We start from the raw sequence: 20,725 nt of genomic DNA on the forward strand, positions 1-20,725 counted from the left end.
TTTAAGTCCTGTTAAAGAGTTCAGTTGTTTACACAGTGTTCTTCCAAGTACAATATAAATTTCCCTCATTCTTTATTAAAATTTTGCTCTTCCTGATTTCTGATTTCCGTGATCATTTTTGCCATCTCAGCTTAGTCCATCCATTTAGCCTGCCATTCTTCTTTGGTAGGGACCAGAGCATCATACCGCCTTAAACAGCCGTGACTTGCCACCAAGATTCCTGGGGACTGTGGTTTGTTAAGAGTGCTGAGAGCTGTTAGGAGACCCCATTCTCCTCACAGAGCTACAATTGTCAGTGTGGTATAACAACCAATCCCTCTTCCCAAGGAGCTCTAGGAACTGTAATGCCACAAGCCCAGCCACTGTGGGTGAAGCCTGTGGAGATGTCAAAGGGAATCACCTTCACAGGTGCATTTGAGATGCCAAAGGGAATCGCCTACAATATGCATTTGACACACTCCAACATTCTGCTGATCCAAATGGAGACCCTTGTTTGCTTTTTGGTCCCAAGCTCTTTGACTTGCACAAGAGTGTGGGACCAAAAATAGAGCATCTTTTGGTCCCGCGCTCTGGTGTGAACCAGCTGACTTGTGCCAGAGTGCCAAACCGAAGAACAGGACATTCCAGGGTCCCACCAGAAGCCAGGATGGCTTCTGTAATTCAGGGATGTCCCGCTTATATTGGGACGGTTGAGCAGGATGGCTGTAAGTTGAACGACTGTGTGTATCCATGTTGCAAGAGCCATAGATAGGAATGCCAGTTCTCGCCTCTCGCCACCCATTGGGCCCAGGCAACAGGGATGTGCTGGGTGCCAGGAACTCCTCGTTGCTGTTGATACCATGTTTGCCCCCCTACGCACAGATCTGCCCAAGGGGAATCCCAGATGCACTCCACTGCCAGCTACCAATTTCCAAGACCTTGCCCTGCGCTGTTCGTGGCAGGGAGGGTTCCCCCCGGTGCGGCTGCGGTGGGTGAAATCCCGGTGGGGAGGAAACAGCACAGCGACCTACTCCAATGCCACCCAAATCCATCACGGCAAAGATGTTCGCAACGGGACCTCCTACACTTGCCTGGCTTCTCACCCAGCGCTCAGAGACGAGACCATCTGCAGAACCACTGTGTGTGAGTAGTGACCCTCCTTCTCCTCCCAGTGAAACCTTGTCCATTAATAATGATAATTATTATAATTATTATAATTTATTATTTATACCCCGCCCATCTGGCTGGGCTTCCATAGCCACTCTGGGCGGCTTCCAACAAAATATTAAAATACTATAATGCATCAAACATTAAAAGCTTCCCTAAACAGGGCTGCCTTCAGTTGCCTTTTAAAAGTAAAATAGTTGCTTATTGCCTTGACATCTGCTGGGAGGGCATTCCACAGGGCAGGCGCCACTACCAAGAAGGCCCTCTGCCTGGTTCCCTGTAACTTGGCTTCTCGCAGTGAGGGAACTGCCAGAAGGCCCTCGGCACTGGACCTCAGTGTCTGGGTAGAACGATGGGGGTGGAGACGCTCCTTCAGATATACTGGACTGAGGCCAGCAGCTAGACTGGTGACTGGGAGTGGCTGCCGAGACCACATAACACCAGTCTTGAAAGACCTACATTGGCTCCCAGTACGTTTCCGAGCACAATTCAAAGTGTTGGTGTTGACCTTTAAAACCCTATGATTATGATTATACCCCGCCCATCTGGCTGGGTTTCCCCAGTCACTCTGGGCAGCTTACAGCATATGTAAAAACATAATAAAAACATTAAGCATTAAAAACCTCCTGATAAAGGGCTGCCTTCAGATGTCTTCTAAAAGTTGTGTAATCTGGATGTTGAGGCTCATACGCAGCCTCACCTTGCACTGAAGTGCTGTGATTGGATCATGGGGAGATATCAGTTTGTATAGAGAGCTCTCTACGTGCAGCGCGATTGGCGCTTAAACTTCCCCATGCCATTTTGGTCTGGGTTAACAACAAATCACGCTGGGGAATGAGTGAGCCCCATCCTAATTTAAGGGCCCTTAGTACATGAGGCTCTCTGGCTTTGGTTTTTGTTCTTAAGTCCGCAGCTCTCATTGTTCCACTGAAAAACTTGGGAACATATGGCATGTAATTTACACCAGGCATTTAAAGCACATTTGAAACACGTTTCCGAGGACAATTCAAAGTGTTGGTGCTGACCTTTAAAGCCCTAAATGGCCTGGGCCCAGTATACCTGGAGGAGCGTCTCCACCCTCATTGTCCAGCCCGGACAATGAGGTCCAGCTCTGAGGGCCTACTGGCAGTTCCCTCACTGGGAGAAGTGGGTTTACAGGGAACAAAGCAGAGGGCCGCCTTGGTAGTGGCACCCATCCTGTGGAACGCCATCCCATCAGATGCCAAGGAAATAAACAACTATCTGACGCTGTGGGTTAAACCACAGAGCCTAGGGCTTGCTGATCAAAAGGTTGGCGGTTCGAATCCCCGTGATGGGCTGAGCTCCCGTTGCTCGGGCCCTGCTCCTGCCAACCTAGCAGTTCGAAAGCACATCAAAGTGCAAGTAGATAAATAGGTACCGCTCTGGCGGAAAGGTAAACGGTGTTTCCGTGTGTTGCTCTGGTTCACCAGAAGTGGCTTAGTCATGCTGGCCACATGACCCGGAAGCTGTACGCCGGCTCCCTTGACCAGTAAAACGAGATGAGTGCCACAACCCCAGAGTCGTCCGCGACTGGACCCAACGGTCAGGGGTCCCTTTACCTTTTAACTATGAGTTTACTTATTATATTTTTTAAAATGCATCAATCAACCTAACCAGTTTGCGGAAAGATTGGTATTTTTGTAATATTTAGAATAACAAATTTAATGAGTGTTCAAACTTACGATGCTTCCAACTTTTCAAATAATGCTATTAGTATTCGTATACAGATGTATTTATTTATTGAATATGATCTGTTAGAATCCCTGATTCTGCTGTTTAAAAGGTTTAATTTCAATAAATATTTTTTAAAAATATATATATACACATATTTGCACGCATCACAAGAGCTGTGGAAGTGCATTGTTTGATCATTAACTGTGTTCCGATCAGTGCATTAAGTCTGTGCATACTGCAACTTAGGTCAGTTTGCCTTGAAACGGGAGGATTGGACAGAAATCTCCCTCCCGAAGGCCGTGAGCCTTGGTGAGTTGTTAAGGCTAGAAATCTGCCTCTCAATTGTCCTGTTTGTGCCATAGGGGTCCCTGGTGGGAACCCAACCTGCAGCGCCGTAGCAACGAAGCAGAACGAATTCCTCATGCTGACCTGCGACTGGGCAGGCGGAGAACCCCGGGTGACTCTGTGGTGGAGAGACTGGAAGGACCATGTGCTCGGAGGACTGAAACAATCCCACAACATCTTTGTCATGAAATCAAACGCCACCCTGGGGGGAAAGGAATTCACCTGCGTGGCAGCCCACCCACTTCTCACAAGAGCTACTGAGTGCCGGGTCCGTTTGGGTAAGCAGATGAGAACAGTACCTTTGGGATGGGGCCATAGCTCAGGGGCATAGTACACGTGAAACTTGAAAAACTAGACTATAGTGGAAAAGTTCATTTATTTCAGTAATTAAACTTAAAAGGTGAAACTAATATATGGGATAGACCCATGACATGCAAAGCGAGATAAGTAAAGCCTTTATTTATTATAATTGTGATGATCATGGCATACAGCTGATGAAAACCCCAAATTGTTAATCTCAGAAAATTAGAATATTAAATGAAATCAGCAAAACAAGGACTGCAAATAGAGCAATATTAGACCTCTGAGAAGTAGAAGCATGCATATGTACTCAGTACTTGGTTTGGGCCCCTTTTGCATCAATTACTGCCTCAATGCGGTGTGGCATGGATGCTATCAGCCTGTGGCACTGCTGAGGTGTTATGGAAGACCAGGAAGCTTCAATAGCAGCCATCAGCTCTTCTGCATTGCTCGGTCTCATGTCTCTCATCTTTCTCTTGGCAATGCCCCATAGATTCTCTATGGGGTTCAGGTCAGGCAAGTTTGCCAGCCAATCAAGCACAGTAATCCCATAATTTGGGGTTTTCATCAGCTGTACGCCATGATCAGGAGAGAAATTATGTCCACCAGTGTGACTATGAACATTGCAAGTGACAGTGCTTGGGGACTGCCTCAGGTATACTTCCTGGTGAGACTGCGCCTGCTAGAATGGGCCCTTATTTTTGGACTCTCTTCCATTGAGCAACAGGCAGAAAATCAACAAATTAACCAGGAGACTCAGAGACCAGGATGAGAAGAAGTTTAAGTAAGACTGGGAAAAATTTACAACCTATTTAAGAGAACACTGTAAACAATTAAAAACTTTGGCAGGATTAGAGTAATACTTGTGATATAAAAAAATACAAAGGAAAAGGTTAATAGTACTACTAACAAATTAGGAAAAAATGGACAAGCTGAATGAAAAAAGAATTGATAATGAAAACTGGAGAAGGGTGGTGAGAAGTCAAAGGATTTGGAGAATCCTATATGTGAAGGTGAATGTTATGTTTTAATTGAAACTTGTTGTGTAAAACTCCATAAAAAAATATTTATATAAAAAAAGAAAATCAACAAGTGCAGTTCATTCTGCTGCAGCATTGATAAACATGCTATGGCCCTCCAGATGTTTCTAGACTACAGCTCCAATCATCCCTGACTACTGGCTAATAGATGGAAAGTCACTGGTTCCTCAGAACCTTCAAGATGGCAAAAGCTTTCCCTATCAAATTCCTGCCTGGCACACAATTGTTAAAAGGGGGGGGGGGGACTTATTGCCGACTTTTCTCAGGCTCTTCCTTCCTTCTTTTCTTCTTCTTCATAGAACCTCCTAAGCTTGTGGTAGACAGATCCAAAGTGTCGCTGTTTGAAGGCAATGAGGTTGAGCTGGCCTGTTTGCTCGAAGGCGCCTACCTGGGATCGGAAGTCTTTTGGTACAACAACAAGAATCAGGTCGTCAGAACAGATGCTAGGAAATACCAGCTGCAGCAGGAGAACGCCTGGCTTAACTTGACCCTCCGGGACACAGAGTGGATGAAAGACAGCGGTACCTATCGCTGCGCTGCCATGAATGCTGTGGGCAACACCTCTGCCAGCATCAACCTGCTGGTTAAAAGTAAGCAGATGCGGGAAGGTAAAGTGAAAATGCTAAGGTTGCATTTAGCCTGCAGTCCAAACCCAAGATCTGCTGGGATGTGTGTAGTTTGGAATACGTTGATCTGCGGCTGAGCCAGTTGAGCCTGGACTCAGCCAGGGTTGCACCAGTTGAAGTCGCTCACCCCAGCTCAGATGTGTTGACATAAATCATCCATCCTGGCTCAGCCAGGGCTCAGCTGGGGTAAGTTCTGAAAAAGGGGTGTTCCAGGGGAGCGTCAGAGGTAGGGTGGGGCTAGGGGAGACTTGCCCCTATTCCAAATTCCATTCTTTCTTTTTTTAAAAAATCATTTTTTATTGATTTTCCAATAAAAACAGCCAATCAGCATATCGGAATCATAATCCAATTAAAAATAAAAAACTAAAATTTAAAAATGACCAATTATAGTCCAAATTGTTATTAATTTTTCCGGGCTCCCCAAAGCCTGGACCTCTGAAGCATATCTCCAAATTGTCTATTCCAAACTCCAGTCACATGTCACATGACTGAGTAACCCAGAATTGATGCTGGGGAAAAGTGTGGTGTAAGTTTAACTCTGTTTTAAAAGCTTGGTTCCCTCTGCCAGGCTTTAGCCAGCTTGAAATAGGGGTGAATTTCACCGCCATAATTTCTCCCACTGTAAATTACGCTGGCTTCCTATCGTTTGGATTTCTCTGCTTGATACTCTAAAGTTGGGTACTATGGATTCAAGGCATGGAGATGGGGGGGGGGTGAGATCGCAATGAGTCCCACAACACATTGACTGCTCTTGAGTGTGTTGATGCAACAGCACAGCGAATATCTCATTTGTAGACAAAGTGTTTATCCATGGCTATATGCAACCTCCAGATCCAGGGGGCAGCATCGCGTCTCCGAGTGATAGTTTCTGTAGAGCAACAGCAGGAGCGGGGGGGGGGGGGGGACTATTGATGTTGTGTCCTGTTTGTAAACTTCCCAATAGGATTCTTATGGAGAAAAGGCAGCATGTATCTGCTGTGCATTTTGGAAAGCTATGTATCTGGTGGGACATGGGTGGCGCTGTGGTCTAAACCACTGAGCCTAGGGCTTGCTGATCGGAAGGTCGGCGGTTCAAATCCCCGCGACGGGGTGAGCTCCCGTTGCTCAGTCCCAGCTCCTGCCAACCTAGCAGTTCGAAAGCACGTCAAAATGCAAGTAGACAAATAGGTACTGCTCTGGCGGGAAGGCAAACGGCGTTTCCATGAGCTACTCTGGTTTCACCAGAAGCGGCTTAGTCATGCTGGCCACATGACCCAGAAAGCTGTCTGTCAACAAACGTCAGCTCCTTTGGCCAGTAAAGCGAGATGAGCACCGCAACCCCAGAGTTGTTCACGACTAGACTTAACTGTCAGGGTTCTTTTACCTTTACCTTTTATGTACCTGGTAAGCAAATTTTGCATTATAGTTTTTGAGATCAAGGAGCAGGTTTTTGTCTCTGTTTAGATACAGCTGGACACCATTTTGAATTAAGATGGCGGACTGAAACATTCCAAACTGCATACATTTGGACACCTCTTAAGATATAGTAACCAAATTTTCCATTATCAAGGACCAGGTTTTCTTTCTTTTTTTTGAAATAATTTTTAATAAGTTTTTAATTACAAGAATCCAAAATGAGCCTCATTATATCCATTTCAAATCACAATACCAAATCAAATATCAATTACGTAATCAATTTCCTAGTGGTATAATTTTGGTGGTTCCCCACATGCTAGAATTACAGATTTCTTTTAATTCTGCTTCCAAAGTCTAATTTAACCCAGTTACATTCTAATCAAAATAATAATCCATATTCAGCAGCTGCAATATTTAGAACTTCTATTCGTGTTAACACATTCAATAATCTATTAATCTACAAGTGAAGATCTGTATCCTTTTTACTGCGTGTAGTAATTATTTGTCCATATTATTTCTTCTTATCTTTGCCAAATGTCGTGCTCTCAAGGAGCAGGTTTTCATCTGTGTTGGGGTACAATTAAATACCATTTTGAATCAATATGGTGAACTGAACCTTTCCAAACTGCACTGAATTTTTGATTTCTTGGAATTCCCAAGCAATGGCAGGTATGAGGTTTGCCAAGACTGACTGACTGACTGACTGACTGAATACCCTTCTCCTCCTTTGCAGAGTATCCCTCCCCGCCCAATGTGACAATCAGCAAGCTGATGTACACTCGCCACCGCACAGAGGTGGAACTGGAGTGGCAGACCCAGGGCTCGGGGAATTTGACCGGCTTTGTGGTCCAGATGAGGGAAGCAAAGAAGGCTCCCAAAAACCAGCTGGCCAGCAGCTGGGAAACAGTGGTCAGCGATATTGACCCCGACACTCGTGACCAGAAGCTGGGTGGGTTGGATCCTGCAATTGTGTATGCCTTCCGCATCTTGGCTGTCAACCACCGGACGACTGGGCACCCCTCCGAAGTAAAGACACCAGGTGACGTGGGTAGCTAGGGTGACAGCATTCCTCTGCAGGCTGTGACAGAAGTCAGCTTGGGAGCTGTGATGACCCCCTTCCTAAGGGCCACATGGTAGATTCATGTGAGCTGGGGGAAGAGCTGGGCATCTGGATGTGGGGGGCAAGCTTAGCCCTTTCTCCCAAGAAGCAATCAATCCTTTTCGGATATGTAAGAAATAATATGACCGGTTGGTGGTTTGTTTTTTTGTTTTAATGGGACTGATACAATAAATAAACACATCTGTTTATTAGATTCAAAGGCTGTTGGGTTTCAGCTCTTATCTGGGAAGACCCAGATACTACACCTGCTAGGGATATACTCAGACTTTGATTTGCACAGTCTGCTATATCCATATAGTTTTCTGAGTGATTCAGAATTTAGTTTAATATTTTATACTGACAATTCGTAGACTGCTCAGTCACCATTGATCTCCAAGTGATGTAGTTGCAGTTACTTCTCACACTGATATGAACAGATTAGGAAGAGGCTTTCCATCCATGCCTTTAAAAACCCAAATTCCATTCCATTTGGTGCAAAGTTCTAAAAGTTGGTTAAAGGGACTCTGCAAAAAATATATATTTCTCTAGAACAGGGGTGGGGAAATGGAGACCCTCCAGAGGTTGTTGGAGTAGCATGGACAATGGTCAGACATTACAAGAACACAAGAAGATCCTGCTGAATTAAGCCAATGGCCCATCTAGGACAGCAGTCTGGTCTCATAGTAGCACAGATGCCCGTGGAAAACCTGCAAGTAGGATTTAAGCACAAGAGCACTCTTCCTTCCTGTGGTCTTCAGCAACTGGTTTTCAGAAGCATTATTGCCTTCAGCTATGGAGCCAGCGTACAGTCATTGTGGCTAGTAGCCTTTGACAGTTCTCTCCTCCATGAATTTTTCCTCCATCCTCTTTTAGAGTCAGACAACATCAGGAAAGCCGCAGGTTCCCCACCCCTGCTCTAGACTGAAGGAACTTCCCTCCATCTTTTCAGAGCTTGGCAGTGCAACAGTGTGAATTGGCTGGTCCTTGTGTCAGTCGTGAGCCATTTCCCCATCCCTAACAGAGCAGATTTCAAGATGTAAATAGGGAGTGTGTGTTGGGAGAGAGCATAAAAAAACCAAACAAACATTAAAAGTGGATTATTTTTTCGAGTGGTTTGTGGGAGGGAGAAGCAAATGCCCCCTTCTCAAACCGTGGCGAGCATTTCAAAGCTGGAGGTGGTACGTGTGCCAGTTGAGGGCTGCAAAATCTGAATCCACTTCGCTTGGAAGATAAGTGTTTACATGAAACCCTGTGGCAGTTTATCTAATAATTCATTCTCTGCGTCTGTCTGGTGGAGGCGGTGGGTTAAATCACAAATGCAACATGATGGAGCAGAACAGCCACAGGGGGAGGATGGCTGTGGGGTAATCTCATTGTGGGGAGAGTAGATGTGTTGCATAGGCTGCCCTGTGAGTTAAGACCCCATAGCTCTGGGACAGAGCAGGTGCTTTGCATGCAGAATGTCCCAGGTGGTAGGATCAGGTAGTAGCAGATGATAAGCAGGACCTACCTGAAGCACCCTGAAGAGTTGTTGCCAGTCATAGCAGACACAATCCTGGGTTAGCTGGGAGCCAAAGCCAGGTTGGATGAGAAACAGGATAGAGGGGGAAGTGCTTCTTGAGTCTGGAATGTGATTGCAGTGACCAGAAAGAACCTGCTTCTTGCCATTGCTTCTCTCAGTGCCTTTGCTTTTGCTCCCTCTCTGTGTGTGTTCAGTTGTGCTGCTGTTGCCGATCCTCTTTTGCATGGGGGAGCGGCTCAGCTTCCTCTGCTTTCCCTGTCTTGCTGTACTGCATGAGGCTGGATTTAGATTTGCAAAACCAAATGGTGCAGGCTGCTGCATGCCACAGGGATCAGGCGGGGCAAATTATATCTGATGGGTGAGTTGGGATTTTTTTGGGTGGTTTTCTTTTTCTTTTTGGATGGAGTTGTCATTCCTGTGCCCCATCATCTCTTCTTAATTGCATGGTTTGGTTAATCCTTCCTGCCATGGATTATTTTCCTTCGTCTTCTTCTTCTGGGAAGTGTTCTCCACCCTCCTATCTAAGACATGCCCACCAGGCTCATTGGAAAGGAATTGCTTCTCCGCTTGCTGGATTGGGGTTCCTTCGATATAAACCCCTGCCTGACGTTTGAGTGGGTTTGACAGAGCTGGGCTTTTGCTGCAAGATCTCCCAAACTATGAAAAATGAGATCTCTTGACAAAGGAGGAAAGGCCCAGGTTATTTGATCAGAGATGGAAGATCAAGATTGCATCCAGTGGATCAGCCCTCAGCCTCTCTGAATTCAGCCAAAAGTTCTGGATTAACAGGCTCTGTAATGTCCATAACATATACAGTGAGAGCACATTTAAAGCACATTACTTCCTTTAAAGAATCACGGGGACTGTAGTACAGTGGTGCCTCGCAAGACAAAATTAATTCGTTCCGCGAGTTTTTTCGTCTAGCGAATTTTTTGTCTTGCGAAGCACGGTGTCGGGAAAGTTTTGGAAAAGCTTCAAAAATCACCAAAGTCTTCAAAAACCTCAAAAAAGGCTACCACACCGCCTTCTATGAGTTGCTCCTCGAAGTCAAGTTGCAACTGTATTAACGGTGTTAAGAAAAAGGAAACAAACTTGCAAGACGTTTTCATCTTGCGAAGCAAGCCCATAGGGAAATTCGTCTTGTGAAGCAGCTCAAAAAACGCAAAACCCTTTCGTCTAGCGAGCTTTTCGTCTTGCGAGGCATTCGTCTTGCGGGGCACCACTGTATACCCCTCACAGAGCTATACTTCCCAGCACCCATAACAAATTGCAGTTCCCAGGATTCTTTGGGAGAATTCCCAAGCTTTAAATGGATGGGGTGGATGTGACTTGTCACTGGGAACCTTTTGCAGAATTCTCTGTTGCACAGAGAGATTGTGTGTCGCTCTTCTCCAACACTTGTTGCCCTCCAAGTGTTGGGACTCCTGTCAGTCCCAACCACTACGGCCAATGGCCAGGAACGATCAGGACTGTAGTCAAATAACATCTGACGGGCACCAAGTTGGGAAAGCTTGATCTGAGCACCGAATGCTCAGATGCATGTGCAAAGGTGTCATTCTAGATGTTCAGGTGATCAAACAGAGGCTGGCGGCAGAGCCAATTTTCCCCACCTGTTATATGTATTCCCTGGACGTCCCATATTGCATATTGCATGATGCTGTAGAGGGAGGATACAATTTGCTGTATCATACGGCAGACACACACACACACTGCAAAATTATGTCGGTCTCACACCAGTTTGTTAGCTGCCAGTGGCTTCTCAGCGTTCTCATGGGGTACTGCAGTTTGATCAGGTGCTCTGAGTTTCTTAGCCTTTGGATCTCCCTTACGGAACAACAGTTTATAGGATTCCCTGTTCCCTTTGTGGGGGAGGATCCTTGTTCAACCATTTCCAGGTCCTAAAGGTGCAACTATAGAACAGCTTCTCACAGTCCCAGTGCAGATTTTGACAGGATCAGCTGTTTATTGTAAAATCACCTTAGCTCATTTGCTCATGTTTGTTATGGCAGGTGGGGAAAAAGCGACACTTGGAGGGTCTGTACTGGAGACAGTATATAGCCGGCCATCATAACTCCTAGAAAATTGAAGAAACGGCACTAATCTCTAGGATTGTGGTGCTCCAGAAGCTATTTGTGGAACTTAGATAGTTTATGATGCACACAGCAGTGTCTACAGGCTCTGTAAAAGGGCTTCTCTTTTGGGTTCCTTGTTGACCTGGGAGCCAAGTTCCACCTGCAGTCCAGTTGTTCTGCCTTCTGCCCAATATTCCCCGCACATCTTGGCTTAACTCTGCTGGTGCCAGGCGAAAACGGCTGCCTCTCCCCTCCATATGGGCAGCAGCTGTTGCAACAAGTCTGGGTGCAGGTCGGGGACAGCTTTAAGGAAGGTGCAAAACCAAAACGAAACACTCAAGAAAAACAAGCAAACTATTTTCTTGGGAAAATGGAGGAGATTGGAAACAGATGCGGCAGCCTGGAATGAGCAGGCTCCCTGGTAGGAGCCTGAGGAGAGTTTGTGTAAAGCCTCACTGAGGGCTTCCTTTAGCAGAGAAAGGATTCTCCAATAGCACAGTGCTGCCAAGGACCAACTGGCGTGTTAGTGTGGGCAATCTGTGATTGGCTTTTATGACTCCCCCCCACAAAAAAGCTTAAAATCAGCTTCAGGAGAGTAATGGGTGGATCGGATTGAGGCAGGGGTGCTCCTGATGGTATCAGGGTCATAGCTGTCAATGTTTCCCTTTTTTAAAGGGAAATTCCCTTGTTCAGAATAGGATTCCTTGCAAGAAAAGGGAAAAGTTGACAGCTATGATCAGGTGGTTGTTAGTCACCCAGCTTTCGATACTGTTTGTGCCTGCAAAATTTCAGCGTAGGCAATATTGCTTCATTTCCAGTCCACACAGTTCCAGGGACTTCTGCTGAAATCTGGTAACTGTTCATACCACAAATGCTCCATTCTGCCCCATTCCACCCCCTGCTTTTGCTGTGCTATAGCGCAAGAGTGCCTCCCCAGACAGCAACAACGCGGTAATATTAGGGGAACATAATAGATCGACCAGTGAAATGGAATGATGAGTGGATGCTCCTGTATGAATCCAGCAGCAATGCATTAGTCACATATTTAGCAGAATGCACCCGCCAAAGGAAACACCATTTTGCAGGGGCCCTATGTGAAAGCCGAAATTCGAAAGATGCTCAGCAGAGGCAATATTTAGAACCTCGTTTCCACAGACTGGTATGCCGGAAGCCCCTGTGATGTGTGATGCTGAGATCCATCTGCTATAGTATGTTCTGGGGTCCTGATGATCCAGTCGTGGTATGACTCTGTGGCCTTCAACAGCAGCTTCCTCTCTCTTGCAGCCGACCCTCCTTTTAATGCTTACCCTGCAGTGATTGGTGCCGCAGTGGCAGGAATGATAGTGGCAACAGTTACATCCCTCCTGGTGTTCCAGTACATCATTCGGAACCGGGAGAACAATCCAAGTGAGTGTCTGACTGCTGGGCAATTGCCCTCCCTGCTGCTGCTAACCCAAGGGGTTCCACAAAGACCTTCCAAGATTGGGGTGTTATTCAAGGCATCTCTTCAAGGGCAAAGAATAAAGGGCCTTGAGTCATGGGGAGGTGGGGGGGGGGACCACAGGCCCTGTGGCTGAATGTGGCCCTGAGGCATCTCTATTTCACCCTCGGGATTCTCACTAGACTCCCCCCTCTTCTCCAGGACACACCTCTTGGTGTAGGCATTATCTTGGTACAGATTAGAATCATAGAGTTGGAAGGAACCCAACCCCCTGCAATGGACGGTCTCCCATCCAATCTGAAACCATGCCGGACCCTGCTTAGCTTTGCAAATGTGCTCACAGTTTTATTCCTGCACCACTAGGAGGGCATATGCTCAGCCTCTCCCCTCACCCCCATTTCCTTATGATGCACTTACATTTTATCTGTTTTGTGCCACAATTGTGTTTCGACTCTGTAAGCTGCACTGAAATTGTTGGAAGCTGCTGCTGGTCAGTGTTGACAAGACGAGAGATAGATGGTCTGACTCGGCGCAAGGCAGTTTCCTGAGTTCCTCCTCTTGCTCAGCAAGTGCAGCTGAAGTCTGATGTGGAGCGAAGCAGAGAGACAAAGAAGTCAAAATAGCACAGCCATCCAGGGGTACAATCAGTGGGGCCTTGCCTAGATAACATGGTGATGCATTGTGGTGTGTACTGAACTGAAACAGGGTGGAATAGATGAGACAGAGAAAGAAAGAGAGGCAGAGAGAGAGAGAGAGAGAGAGAGAGAGAGAGAGAGAGAGAGATCCACCATGACGCCTACAGCCCCCAGGTTAGTGACCAGGGGGGCTCTCTTCCCATCTGAACACAACAAAGGTATAATGCCAAAGTAGATCAAGTGAAATATTTCCTATAGCCATGCAAAGTCATGAGTCCGTTCTGCTTTTGCTTGAAGCAAGTGGCTCGTTGCTGCAGGACAGATTTATTTCTTGCACTGGAGAAACCTGGTGGTCCTCCAGATCTTGCTGGAGTCTGACTCCCATCAGCCTCTACCGGTGTAGCCAATAGTGTAGCCAGGTTTAGTGCTCAGACTTGTACCCTGAGGAGGGCACTTCACTGCTGCTAATGCAGCCATTGGACTTTACCCCCGGAGGCACACTCCACTGGCTCTCGAGACAGATGCCAGCCAATGGCACTGTAGCCCAGCAACACCTGTTCTCCAACAGGTTCTCCACCCATGCTACAAACATGTCTTGCAAGGGTGAGCCTCATCTCTGAAGCTCCCTTTCCCTGGGTTTTGAGGACGGGGTTTAATTTTGCCAACAATGTTCCTGCAACATAGTTCTAAAGATGTGGTCTCTTTGCTTTATTATGTTACAGGGTTACACGACCTGCTCTTCAGAATGTAAGTGGTAGCCTCTATTCTTTGCCTCTTATGTCCTCTGTCACTCATCGATTCCTGCTCTCATTTGCTCTTGTTGACTTATGTTAGGGATAGCGAATATGGTCCAGCCTTACAGATATTGGACTATAACTCCCATCATTCCTAACCATTGCCTATGCTGGCTGGAGCTGATGGGCGTGGAGAACAACATATGGAGAGCAACCTCTTCACTGCAAGTGGTCTGCATTCACAGCTCAAACAGCTAGACCCCATGGAACACTTTATGCCAAAATAAATGTGCTTCCCAGAATTTTCCTTTGCTAATTTTGATGTCAGAGCTTGTCAGAGTTGGGTTGTAGGCAGCTGTTGAGCAAGAATTGATAGGCACGAATCATAAACCAGGAATCACAAGACAGGAATCAGATACAGCAAAGTCTGTTGTGGCCCTGTCAATGTTCCAGTTTGAACAAGAAGTCATAGAATTGGAAGGGACTGTGAGGGTTTTTGCATCTCTTCCTGCAGAAAGCCAATGGCAAGCTGCAGGTGCTTCAGGAGCCCTTGCTGCAGGTATGGGGACCCTGAAATTCTCCAGATGTTGTTGGACTGCAACACTCATCAGCTCCATGCAGCAAAGTTCAAGGCTGATGGGAATCAGAGTTCAACAAAATTTGGAGGACCTCTGGTCCCCCACCCCATCTTACTGCCCAGAATATAAACTGTGACTTGCCACCTAGATGGCTCAGGAGATGGGAGGAATCATGAATTTCATGGCTTTGCAGTGTGTGTATATGTCAGTGTGTACACACACTTCCAGATAGCCTTTAAATATTTTGTCAGTACTGAATATATACTGCCATTTGATTTCAATGTTTCATATATGACCTTGATGCTTATTGTTAATAGTTGGTTGTTGCTCTTTTGTGTACTGGCTGTCAAATTTAGCATATATATATATATGTGTGTGTGATTTTATTTATTATTTTCGTTTGTATACATTACAACAATTACTCAACCATAATTTTAACATTTCCAACTTCAACTCCCTTCCCCCTATTTTTGTGGTTCTTTACATTTATTTTCATCCTTTCCCGCGTACTCCAAATTATCTTAACTTTTTATTTTCTTCATCTATTCTTATATATATATATATCATATATATTTTTGAAGCTGCAGGTTTTTAGAATAATCCTGCCAATGTCTCGATCTGTTTACAGCTCATTTGTAAATGCTCAATAAACCATTCCCATTGCTATCTAAAAAGTCTGTTATCTTGATTTCTTATTCTTCCGGTAAGTTTTGCCCTTTCTGCATTAGTTTCTGTAACCATTCTTCTCTCGTTGTGACCTCTTCTTCCTTCCATTTTTGGGCAAATAACAATTTTGCAGCTATGGTGCCAGGCTTAGCATTTGGCAGAAGATGTCAGTTGACAGAGACCTTACGACAAGAATGTTACTTGCCCCCAAATGGAAAGAAGCAGAAGTCCCAGTGAAAGAAGAATGGATACAAAAACTTACGGAATATGCAGAAATGGTGAAACTTACCGGAAGAATAAGAAATCAGGGTAACAAACTTTTTATAAAAGAATGGAAATGGTTTATTGAGCATTTCCAGATAAATTGTAAACAGATAAGAACATTGGCAGGACTATTGCAATAACTTGCAGTTTCATAAGAGTATATATTTAAAGAAGATGAATCAATGAACAAATTAAGTTAATTTGGATATGCAGAAGATATTAAAAATAAATTTGAGGAACCGCAGAAATAGGGGGAAGGAATTCAAGTTTTGAAATGTCAAAATGATTGCAAAATCAGTGAAATGTATAAATTTGAAAAGGAGAGAGAGAGAGAGAGAGAGAGAGAGAGAGAGAGAGAGAGAGAGAATATTTAGTAGATTTTATATTGGACACTTGCCAGAGTAAAACACTCAAGAAAAGCCCAAGCTCCACCCAAGTCTAAAGAACCGAAATTGTGAACACATGATCGTAGGAATAGTATGGATGTGAGAGAGCCAAAAGACTCGATTTGTTTCTAGCTGTGTCTTCACGTTTTCCTTCTATGTCTCTTGTGTACACTCCCCTTTAGGGCTGGCGGAGAAGCCCGTGAGCACATCAGCACTCCAGAAGATGCTGAGACAGCAGCAGGGATGGAAGGAGGGACCAGTGAGCAGCTTGGAGAGCCTTCCATGGAAGCCGAGGAAACAGCAGCAGGTAAACTGATGGCAGACCTCCACCACACCGGATTAACAAAGTTGACTTGCATCCAAACTAGGCTTCTACTTGTGGGAGCATCCCCTAAGTGGAGTTCCGCTCATGTGAAGCTCACACCAGGGGAAGATCTAGTGTGGTTATCCCTTTTCTTGGAAAACCCATTGTGCCTCTGAAAATCTCCTCTGGAGGACTGGCAACCACAGCAGGAACTGGTGACTCACATGTGTGGACAAAGGCACCAATGAGTGCAGATTTTACATGCCTTTTGACATAGTGCAGCCAGCGGGCTGAGTTCATCCATTCAGACACTTGGTTTCTCTGGAAAGGAAACAGCTGGTTATTTATAAGTACATAAATTTCACTGCCATTCCCAGTTTTGAAGAGGCAAGCTCCCTTTTAAACTGAACAGCAGCTTGCCTCTTTGGGAGGGGCAGCAGCGTACAATTTTCCTAATTAGGCACATGAATCTGTTCTCTCTTTTTTGGAATTGAAGCCTGAATTTTTTATGTCGAGAGTTTGGTTTTCATTGAAAAATATAGGAAGTCTCAGCATCCTCCTGCCCTGCTTTTGTTCAGTCACATTCCATGATTCTGACCGTCGTGCTGAGTCGCTGCATTCCCCAAAGCACACAAAAAGATCACACTATACAAAACAAACTCCTTGCACCCAACTTGCCATTGTTAGGCATTGTTTCTGTTTGCTTGCAAGCACAAAACCTGCATTTCATTGGGACAAAGTGTCGGACCTAGGAGTCAACAATCTGGGTCAACAATCCCTCCCTTGTTTTCCCCAAACACTCTCATCCTGCAAAAATAGGAGCTGATTCTCTGCCCCAGGTTCTTTTGCAAAGGGGGAGGGATGGGATTTCTCTGAAGTCTTCAGAAGTGGGTACAGCTCACCTGACTGGGTCTTGTTAGGAAGTGAGCCCTGTGGGAAGAGTCTTGTGCTGCTTCCCATAAGCCGCACTTCCTGGGATGCCTTGGGAGGGATGCAACACGCAATGATGCGGCAACGCTGGTGAGAAATTACAGAGACAGGACAAGAGCCTCACACAACTGCAAATGATGTGGGGCTAAATGGAAAAGCCTTGGCAACCTCGAAAGGTTTAGTTGAGGTAAGGGACAGGCCTCTCTTCAGAAAATCTCTCCCCATCTTTTTGTAAGGTTTTTCCTTTTGCTCCTATCCAATGAATGGTCCAAGGAAGGAAGGAACTTAGTAACAGATTCTAGCAAAAAATTACAGATATGTAATTTATATGCAATTTATATGCAAATGTTTGTAGCACCAAAATGTACCTTTTCTCAATTCGGAGTTGTCAACATGCTGCTTTCAATCTAGTTTTATTCTAGATCAGGTATCCCCAAACTCAGCCCTCCAGCTGTTGTTTGACTACAATTCCCATCATCCCTGACCACTGGTCCTGTTAGCTAGGGATGATGGGAGTTGTAGTCCCAAACAGCTGGAGGGCCGAGTTTGGGGATGCCTGTTCTAGTTCTTGCTGTCCACAAGGGTGGGCATGGCTACTTGAGACACATTTGACAAGCTTCCTTTGATTAGATTTCCCCTGCCTTTTCCTCACTGTGCACAAGGCAGGTGAATGAAGAAGGAAGTGGTTGCAATCTTGTTATATGCCCACTCACAATGCCATTATGCAGATGTGGATATATCCCCCAGTTGCCGGGACTTCCTCCATTTCTTTCCAAATGGACACATGGCAGGGTAGTACAGAATCAAAGAGCAATGAGTCCTTCTCTTCAGAAAGGGACCTATTTCTCAAGAAGCACTTTTCTGGGCAAAAAACAAACAAACAAACATACAATAGGTCTAGATCGTGCAATAGGTCTACATTAAAAAAAACAAGTATGCAGTTTCCATTGATTCTAGAATAGAAGGTCATGTGCACATAGGCAGAAACTATTGACTGCCTTATGTTTAAAAATATATATTTTATTTTTCATTTTTCAAAAAACAACATTCTTATACATTTAAGACATTTTCAATTTCTATACATCTGGGACTGCTTAGATCCCTGAACTCCACACCCCCACGCCTGGTTTCCAATTTTCCTTTTCGTTCTATTACATATAATTACATTTATCTAATCCGTTTTATCTCCTTTTTTACCTTAAATCATATTACGTTATAAGTATGATAACAATCCTGATAACGTTTTAAAGTATCTACAGTGGTCTTTAAGATATTCTATCATTCTTTTCCTCAGTCATGACTATTTTTTTTTTAATCATCTTGTTGTGTGATCTTCACGGTCATCTTTGCCATTTCGGCATAATCCATCATCTTGGTTATCCATTCTTCTTTGGTTAGGACTTTCTCTTCCTTCCACTTCTGGACGAGCAGCATATAGTCTTTTTAAGTCTTTTTGCATTTTGTCTCCTGTTGAATTCCTTTCCCCCATCAGCTCACAAGCAGTGGTGTAGCTAGCTGCTCAGGCACCCGGGGCGGCGCAAATGCCCTAAACCCGGGGCAGGCCAAGCCAGGACAGAGCATGCTGTGCAGAACTTCCACAGAGTCCACAAGCCCCACGTTGCCATTTTGGGCAACGTGGAGCCTGCAGGGGCCAGTGCCACCATGTCACTCCCCAGGAGAGAGGTGTGGCTCAGGCGTGCTGCAGGCCAGGCCCCACGGTCACCCTCCTCAGTGATGACACCCACAGTAACCCACACCCCCCTTCCTATGCCACCTCTCACAAGTACAATGGTACCTCGGGTCAGTGGCGTAGCGTGGGTTGTCAGCACCCGGGGCAAGGCAAGTAATTTGCGCCCCCTAACCCATGGATTTGCGCCCCCTAACCCGTGGATTTGCGCCCCCTAACCCTAACCCCCAGATGTTGCGCCCGGTGCGGCCGGCCCCCCCCTGCACCCCCCATGCTACGCCACTGCCTCGGGTTAAGATCTTAATTTGTTCTGGAGGTCCGTTCTTAACCTGAAACTGTTCGTAACCTGAGGTACCACTTTAGCTAATGGCGCCTCCTGCTGCCGCGGCCACCACCGCCACACAATTTCTGCTCTCATCCTGAAGCAAAGTTCTTAACCCGAGGTACTATTTCTGGGTTACCAGAGTCTTTAACCTGAAGTGTATGTAACCTGAAGCGTCTGTAACCCAAGGTACCACTGTTCCTTATATACTTTGTGCATGTGTTTCTTCCTTTTACAGAGGTTAGCCCCGGGGAGGGTACAGAAGCCCCAGAGGATTCGGCAGTGGCCCAGGAAGAAGCCCCAGCTCCAGCGCCTGTCCCAGATCCCACCGCTGATGACCCTCCAGTTAATGTGACAATCACAGTGACCGCCACCCCGTGACCACCAGGAAATCTGACTCCCCGGTAGTCAAAATAGCTTGGGGAGAGCTATTCAGGTCAACAAGGGGAAGACACTGATATGGGGAAGGATTGCAATGCTTGGGGGAAAGTGGAGTTAGATATCAGACCCCTCCTTGAATCAGGCAAGATTTTTCTCGTCGCAGACCCTGAAGCTTCTTCCTCTTTGAAGGCAGAAGGCCACATCTAAGCGCTAGCCACAGAATCAAAAGGGTCCTTGCAGCAAATAAGGGGTAGCCTGTGAAAAATCTGGAGGATGCCTTCCTTAGAGAAAGAGATGTGCTTCTTTCCTTCCTCTTTGTAGAAGCTGGCTGGGCAGTTCCTGGTCTAGGAATGACGACGGAGAAGCCTCAGAGGTGCCACTTTAGTTTGCATGTGGTTACTGAAGATTCAGAGACCTCATCTGGGAGACCTGGGACAAAATCCTGTTATCCAACAGATGCTGGTTTCTTTGTACATTAGTGGGCGTGCAGAAAACCACTGCTAATGATTGGTTGCCGCTGTTAAACAGTCTGATGCACTGACAGTGTGGAATCTTTTTTTTTTCCTTAGTGGGAGAAGGAGGAATCTGAAAGTGCCTGGGATATTAAGTAGGTGTGTTGTCCCTGGGCTCCTTTAGAAAACAATAGAGTCCTAACCTCCTCTCTTCCTCCAGCATCTCAGAGGTTACCCATTTAGATGAGAGTCTAGTTACTCCAGCTTCACTGTTAAGGCTAAATCCACCCTTAAGATGTACTAGGGAAAGAGCTGCCACCATCTGCTGAGAAGCAGAAGCTCTTGCTATCAGGATCAGTTGCTTTGGATTAATAGAAAGTTGCATTGTATCACGTCAGACAGCTGGTTCATCTAGCTCAATATATTTTCACCAAGGGGCAGGGGGGAGGAGGAGGAGTTTGGATTTGATATCCCGCTTTATCACTACCCTAAGGAGTCTCAAAGTCACAATCTCATTTCCCTTCCTCCCCTACAACAAGCACTCTGTGAGGTGAGTGGGGTTGAGAGACTTCAAAGAAGTGTGAATAGCCCAAGGTCAGCTAGCAGCTGCAGGTGGAGGAGCGGAGATGCGAACCCGGTTCCCCAGATTACGAGACTACTGCTCTTAACCACTACACCACACTGGCTCTCAGTGGCTCACTGGCT

At 45.8% G+C, this 20,725-nt stretch overlaps 1 protein-coding gene across 2 annotated transcripts in view; it reads left to right on the top strand.

Moving 5' to 3' along the window:
* The window catches only part of VSIG10L2 (V-set and immunoglobulin domain containing 10 like 2), a 52,221-nt gene extending 32,110 nt beyond the window's left edge, over window positions 1–20,111 (top strand). For both annotated transcript variants that reach the window (XM_083480400.1, XM_083480401.1), the window contains 8 exons: window positions 862–1,122; window positions 3,204–3,464; window positions 4,826–5,116; window positions 7,281–7,586; window positions 12,525–12,647; window positions 14,039–14,063; window positions 16,127–16,251; window positions 19,426–20,111. In XM_083480400.1, coding sequence (XP_083336526.1) covers window positions 862–1,122; window positions 3,204–3,464; window positions 4,826–5,116; window positions 7,281–7,586; window positions 12,525–12,647; window positions 14,039–14,063; window positions 16,127–16,251; window positions 19,426–19,568 — 1,535 coding nt within the window. In that variant the 3' untranslated portion in view covers window positions 19,569–20,111. The remainder of the gene's footprint in view (window positions 1–861; window positions 1,123–3,203; window positions 3,465–4,825; window positions 5,117–7,280; window positions 7,587–12,524; window positions 12,648–14,038; window positions 14,064–16,126; window positions 16,252–19,425) is intronic.
* The last annotated feature ends 614 nt before the right edge of the window (window positions 20,112–20,725 follow it).

This window comes from Podarcis liolepis (genome assembly GCF_965112155.1).
Source record: "Podarcis liolepis genome assembly, chromosome: 16".
NCBI classification, from domain to species: Eukaryota; Metazoa; Chordata; class Lepidosauria; order Squamata; family Lacertidae; genus Podarcis; species Podarcis liolepis.